The sequence below is a fragment of the Nematolebias whitei genome, chromosome 3 (genome assembly GCF_014905685.2).
Source record: "Nematolebias whitei isolate Nwh7 chromosome 3, NemWhi1, whole genome shotgun sequence".
Taxonomy (NCBI): Eukaryota; Metazoa; Chordata; class Actinopteri; order Cyprinodontiformes; family Rivulidae; genus Nematolebias; species Nematolebias whitei.
Window position 1 is genome coordinate 35,159,884 of NC_056500.1, and position 6,827 is coordinate 35,166,710.

The following is a 6,827-nucleotide window of genomic DNA, read 5'->3' on the forward strand; positions in this document are numbered from 1 at the left end:
ATGAGAGACCTTAGGACAGGTCCATGAGAGACCTTAGGACAGGTCCAGGAAAGACCTTAGGACAGGTCCAGGAGGACATGGCTGCTTGGTTTTCTCCAATGGAGGAGAACTTTCTCACAAGTGAAGCTGGAGACAGGTTCAGCTTGGTCTGGTTTGGACCATCTTAGCTAGAACATTCATCAACAAAAGTTCATCTGAATTATTTTACAAAAAGAAGTTGTTTAAGTATCAAAGTTCTGTTAGATAGAACAAAGTTCAGTCAACTAAAAAATAAATCCCCTGAAGTTAAGCTGAGGAACCTTCAGAGGCTGCCTTCATCTGAGGTTCTGATCAGGAAGGATACGTGAAGTCAGCTGTGGACACAAGTCTGTCCCAAAGACGATTGGTTTCCCATCAAACACACACCTCAGAGTTCAAAGGTTAAATGCTAACCTCACAAGCTAAAAGGAGAGAAGAGGTGAAACACTGCTGATCAGAACAAACACAGATTTAAATGATTTGTCGTACTCAAATCAGAAACACCGGACTGAACAAACGCTGATTTATTCAGAGTTTCCCTGACAGTCAGGACCACTCATCAGATACAGGATCTGGTTTTATGGTCCAGCCTCCTCGTTACCATGGAGACAAGATGGTGCCTGTTGTCCATCTGAGGAAAAATAAAGTGCTGATGCGAGACCGAAACAAATATACTTCCTGTGATGGTTGGAAAATGAATCCATGTTTGATGAAATCAATGCACACGCTCTGTGTTCCCTCGCGACTCACGTCACCATCAGAAAAATAATAATTTTCTTCATCTGCAAACTTCAAAGATTAAAATCAACCATAAATCATTTATACAGTGACCTAGAAGTTTGTTTTTCATCCAGACAATTGTTTAAAAGTCTGTCTTTTTCTCAATCCATTCAGCTTGAGGACAGAATGAAAACAAATTTATATGATTTTTATACATTTATTGAAGATAAAACCTTATTTACATAAAACACCTATAAAAAGTAATCACAGGCTTTTGTGGCTGTCATAAACCAATGATGGTAAAAATAAATTAACTTTCTTTACAAATAAATTAAAATAAACCTCCAATCTTAGTGATAAAAACAAATCAAATAAGTGATTACATAACAATCTCATAACATAATAAGAGATTACATAATGTAATGCCACTTTGATTGGTGATATGTGCTGCTGATTTTCCATGCTGCTGATCTCTATTCATTCGTACTAATCTGCTCACACAGACTCATGTTCGTGCTGCTGTTGTTCGGCGTATTGTTTTGCACTATTGGTGTTTAGTGTATTTCTTAGTTTAAATCTTAGATCCTTTCTTTTACAAGTTATATTTTTGCTGTTGTTGGATGTAACTGGGACCCTGTGTACACAATTTTGTTCCACCTCATGTACCACATGTGGTGCAAATGACAATAAAGAACCTTGAACCTTTAAATACTGACCCTCTTTAAAGTGACCGTCCTGAAAACAGATTAGATTATTGAGTTTATACCAATTCTATTAACTGTCAAAATACTATTAGATTAAAGAAACAAGTCGGCATGGAGTCAAAAGGATTTTTAAGAACCTAAACAGCCCCAGGAGTTCTGTTAAAATGGGAGAAATATGGAACATGTGTAAATCTACCAAGAGCAGGCCGTCCTCACAAACTGAGACTGTGAAGGAGAAAAATGAGGGCGATCACCAGGACACCTGAGACCACTCTGAAGGTGGTACAGGCTTCAGCAGGTGAGATGGGAGAGACTGAGCATACAACAACTGTAGCCTCAGTTCTTCACCAGTCTGAGCTTTAATACAGAGAAGCTGTTGAAGAAAGCTCAGATTCATCTGTTTGTTTAGATTGTTTAGAAACTCTAGTCTCTGTTTCTGCTGTTTTGTTTCTTCATGCTGGATCGTTGGACTTTTGAACGATAGTTTCGTGGCGTAGCTGATTAAATTTGTTTATACAAAATAAACAGTTTGAAGAAGATCCTCAAAGCGTGCTGGTCCTTCCTTTAATCCAGGGGTTGTAGCTGAAACATCTACGTGCAGTAATCTCTGAGTGTTGGATTAAAGCTGAAGCTCTTTCATCTTCGACCTTCTCTCATCCTGATGCCTTCTTGTCTCTGTGCTCTACTCATCAGGTCTGTGCTCTCTGGGTACCGTCTGCTGTTTCCGGGCCGGTGTTGATCTGCTCCACTACAGTTACCCCCCACCAGGAGGGGTGGAGGGCTCCATGGGCTGGTCTCTCTACCTCGCCCTCATCTCTTTCCCTCTGCAGATGATGGCAGCCGCCCTGTTTCTGTGGGCAGCCAAAAGTCACCGCAAAAACTACACTCCCATGACGGCTTACAGGGTGGCCTAAATGAGAGCACTTACGTTCTTTTAGTTGGATCCAAACGTCCCTCAGGGTGTTTTGTGGTTCAGGGAGGTTGTCAGTCAAGTGCAGTATGCAGCTTGTAACGTTTCACTTCCTCTGTAACAGTCTTTTCTTAGAAGAACACGGTTACAGAGCAACACAAACCACATGAGTAACGAGGAAGTCTGCAGCTGATCATCACAGATTGAGTTTTTTAAGTGTCTTTTCTCATCTTTGCCTTTTGTGCTTGTTTTTAGTAGATGTCGCCTGCACCTTCTGATGGTCACTTAGTTTCTGAACTCTTGTGGTTTTTGCCTTCCACCTTTTGTTTGGTTGCCAATTCATCTGAAGCTGCTCACCGCATCGCCCTTAATAAAATCCATAAACCCACATTGTCTTGAACTTCAGATCTGCAGGGATCCGAGTGTAGGTCTCCATTTCTGTTGGACGAACTTTTCTGCCGCACCTGTTATTTGAATGTTGTCACGTTTGCATGATTTTAAATATCAAGCCTTTGCACGTCTTTCAAGCTGACCTTTCCATCCTCTGTGTTAATTATGGATTTTAGTCTGTGGTAGAAAACCACTAAATGTCAGAAAATGTCGCTCACTAAAAATAAAGCCACTCACTCTTGATGGAGATAATCTGCTTTTACACAATTACAATTAGTCTGTTGAACTGCTGATGCTCTTCTGCCTCTTCACATGTCGAAACTTGTGTTTCCCAAATACTTTAAGTTAGGTGTGTGGTTTTGTCTTTAGCCCTGACTTGTTTTTATTAATGAGCCTTTTACAGACACAAAACGTCCTCGCCTCGATTCAACTAAAGCACTGAGCAGATAAATGAACGTTCAGTCCTGAACCGACAATCAAAGTCTGGCAAACCGTTTTTACACATCACTGAAAGAACATGTTGATTTGTTTTGAGTTACAAAGTTGTGGTCAGCACAAGGACATAAAGGCTGTAAATGTTGAAGCACACCAATTATTAATAAAGTTATCGTTCACAGAATTTCTTTGATGTTTCTTTTGTTTGATTAAAACATCGAAGGTGTTTTTGTCCCAAGGGTTTAAACTAAAGCTGATGAGAAGGGACGAGTTGAGATGAGGCAGCTCTCGAACACTCTGTTGAGGATGACTCTCTGCTACCACACCAAACTCTTCAGCCGTGTGTGTGTGTTGACGGATGTTGAGTAGCTGTGTTTGCAGTTTGACCTGAGCTCACCGAGACTTAATGATTCGTGGATGAAAATCCAATGAATACTTTGAAAGTTTCAAGAAAACGCATTCAGCCAATTATTAGATATTTTGCTAACACTTGGAAACACACAGGCTCAGGCTAAAACATGGCCTCCTGCCTCAGCAGGTATTTTCTCTCTTGTAGAAATGTTCTCACCTGTAAACTGGAGGTTTATGAATTTTTTGTGTGTGTGACTTAATCAAATGAAACTTTATTTTCCTGAGTTGGTTAAAATGAAGTAAAAAAAAAAAACAAGCTGGTAAAATTATATTTAAAATAATCATGTTTCCATTTAATTGTAAAAAGTAATCAGTCTTTCAGAACTTTTTTTTGGCTGATTGATCTTAAAGTGATTCAGTGAAGTATAAAAGTTGAGAATTAGGCGGACAGAGGTGATCGGACACTTTGATCTTCGGCTGTTATCCAGCTCGTTGAAGGTGATGGAGCTCAGGCTGCACTTTGTTTCAGCTCCTACTTTGCTCCAGTTGCTTTCAGCTCCTCAGACCAATGGAGGGCAAAGTGAAAGTTGTCCTCCGAGCTAAATGGAAAGCAATCTTCTTCTCGTAGTAGGCACATTCGTTCACAAATAAAGGGTAGAACTCCTCTCCATCCTCGTGCTTCACTGTTTCCCCAGAAAACGACAAGAACGCCGGATCCCCCGACCGCAGGGGCTGAAAGTCATTATCCTGGAGACAAAACGCTTATTTAAGATTTACTCTTTGTCCACAAACCAAACTATGAAAGCATCTTTGAAGGAATAGTTCAGACCTTTAGATGTGGGATTCTGTATAAAGGCTTTAAACAAACGTCTTTTATTTCCCGTCATTTCCACAGAACCCACTTCATAAGATCTGAACTCTCACTTTAAGCTTTGACATCTGCCTCCATCCATCGTGTACCTGCAGCTCGGGGTGTATGACAGCAGTTATTTCACCGGCTGCATCTCTTGGATAGTCAACACTTTTTACGTAAGTGAATGCTTCCACTTCGCCTCCTTCAAAAGTGTGTCCTGTTGGTCCAAAAGAGAAGGGAGGGTCAAAAGAATAAAACTTATTGTGTCCATGTCTAATGACACTAACATTAAAGAAGATCCTGCACAATGAAAACAAATGTGTTCCTGAAATGAGCTCAGCAGCCACTAATAATTTACCAACAATCAGAGGTTTGATTCTTACCAGAATTGAACTCCTGCAGCCACGTTAACGTGAGGTCCACTGCTGTTTTCATCATGTTAAAGATGTCAGCTCGGAGCACGCCGTTGGGCTGAGGCCCCACTTCTATAGCTGCAAAGAGGGAACATTCTGCACACATTCACACTACAAGGAAAGCTTCATCCTGAAAGCAGCACTTCAAGTTACCAAAGCCATGTTTCCCCACCGACTCCAGGGAATAAGCATCAGCGCTCGCTACGTCCAGCTGGAGCACTCTCACAGGCACTTGAGTCATCTTACTCTGAAAAACAAGTTGGGTTTCATCTTTTACCCTTCCAAGATTTATTTTGTCCAGTCCAGATAAAGTCCAGCGCAGACAAAGGAGTCAGAGATGAGGAGAACCTGAAGATTTAAAGTGGGTCACACACAGACTCAAACTCTCCGTATACTGAGTTAGGATGAAGCTGAAGACTGGGGGTGTTTCAGACACACATCCATGTGGGATGCCTCTTAATATTTCTGTTTCCATTTCTGGTGATGGAACATATCCAGTACTGTTCTTTACAAGACAAAAGTGGATCTAAAGCATGCAGTCAGAACTTCTGTCTTTAAGATGACGGACCGGTTTGCAGCGAAGAACCTCAAAACTCGACTTTCTGACCTCAAAGAGCCTCTGCTTTGAAAATTATCACCATAAATTCAGTCAAGATTCTGTAGAAAACAGGAGATTATATGATGAAAATGTATGTCTGCACTGACAGATCTATAGAAATATCTTTATTGCTTTCATTTATTAGACAGTCAGATTAAAAAAATGGATTTTTTTTAACAGAACTCTAGAAGAGATTTATCAAACATGCTACAGGTGAATTAGCTTAACTTGATAAGTGTGTTTGTGAGGAGCTCATATTTTCATGGCATTTTAAATTATCATCAGTTTGAAGACATTTTGAAGTGTTTATTAAAAAGTTAATCATGTCACAAACTTAAATCTAAGATTATTTGAGTGTTTTAGCCCAATTGTTGCTGACATCTAAAAAGAGTGAACATGCAGCTGAAGGTGCTTTTTATTCCATGATTTGTTGCACCGGTTCTTGTTGTGCAGTGTTGTGTTGTAGTCTTTGACACCACGATCATATTGAAGACGGCCTCTGACAGGTTGTGCGATGAGCGTCTTACCTGTATGTATTTGTAAATGTGCAGGTTGATCCAGTCCAAGGAGTAAAAGATGAGAGTCAGGCCCATGTTGGCCGTGGTGTTGTGCAGGTCTATGAGCAGATCTACGGCCTCCTCGCTTCCTTTGGGTCCCAGCTGAACGTTCAGCTCCTGGGCTCGTCTCACCTCGTAGGGAGTCCCGTCTGTTGTGGGAGAGCTGAGAGACGGTTGGACATCATTAGGAACATGGCAGAGCCCTCAAATGGAAAACCCCAGTCCTAAATAGGTCAAGATGTGGTGTAAAATGTCAATAAAAGCAGAATGCAAAGATGTCAACATCTATTCAACCATATTTTATTTCCATTAGATCAAAGTTAACATTTGTTAAACTAAAAAAATGTACTTTTTTTAAGGAAAAAAATAGTTAATTTTGAATTTTATGACAGCACCAAATCTCAAACAAAGACTGGACAGAGTCCTGTTTCCTCTGTGAAGCTTCTCTTCTTTATTGATCATCAATCTGTAAATATTAAATACCAGAGGAGACCAGCTGCTGGACCTGAGGAAACCAGCTGCTGGACCAGAGGAGACCAGCTTCTGGATCTGAGGAAACCAGCTGTTGGACTAGAGGAGACCAGCTGCTGGACCTGAGGAGACCAGGGAGGCCTTGAAGGACCAGAGAAGACCAGCTGCTGGACCTGAGGAGACCAGCTGCTGGACCTGAGGAGACCAGCTGTTGAACCCGAGGAGACCAGCTGCTGGACCTGAGGAGACCAGCTGCTGGACCGGAAGAGACCAGCTGCTGAACCTGAGGAGGCCAGGGATGTCTTGAAGGACCAGAGAAGACTAGCTGCTGGACCTGAGGAGACCAGCTGCTGGAACTGAGGAGACCAGCTGCAGGACCTGAGGAGACCAGCTGCTGGACCTGAGGA

At 41.5% G+C, this 6,827-nt stretch overlaps 2 protein-coding genes across 2 annotated transcripts in view; one reads left to right on the top strand and one right to left on the bottom strand.

Moving 5' to 3' along the window:
- Nucleotides 1-3,351, top strand: part of cldnd1b (claudin domain containing 1b) — a gene marked incomplete at its 5' end in the record, with an annotated part of 6,831 nt that extends 3,480 nt beyond the window's left edge. Inside the window, 1 exon segment of the mRNA XM_037674892.1 lies at nucleotides 2,136-3,351. Coding sequence (XP_037530820.1) covers nucleotides 2,136-2,356 — 221 coding nt within the window. The 3' untranslated portion in view covers nucleotides 2,357-3,351.
- A 531-nt stretch (nucleotides 3,352-3,882) lies between these two features.
- Nucleotides 3,883-6,827, bottom strand: part of LOC119408058 (N-acyl-aromatic-L-amino acid amidohydrolase (carboxylate-forming) B) — an 8,445-nt gene continuing 5,500 nt past the window's right edge. Inside the window, exons 3-7 of the mRNA XM_037674893.1 lie at nucleotides 5,920-6,112; nucleotides 4,948-5,041; nucleotides 4,765-4,872; nucleotides 4,489-4,598; nucleotides 3,883-4,275 (exon numbers count right to left, since the gene is read on the bottom strand). Of these exons, the coding sequence (XP_037530821.1) occupies nucleotides 4,081-4,275; nucleotides 4,489-4,598; nucleotides 4,765-4,872; nucleotides 4,948-5,041; nucleotides 5,920-6,112 (700 nt within the window). The 3' untranslated portion in view covers nucleotides 3,883-4,080. The remainder of the gene's footprint in view (nucleotides 4,276-4,488; nucleotides 4,599-4,764; nucleotides 4,873-4,947; nucleotides 5,042-5,919; nucleotides 6,113-6,827) is intronic.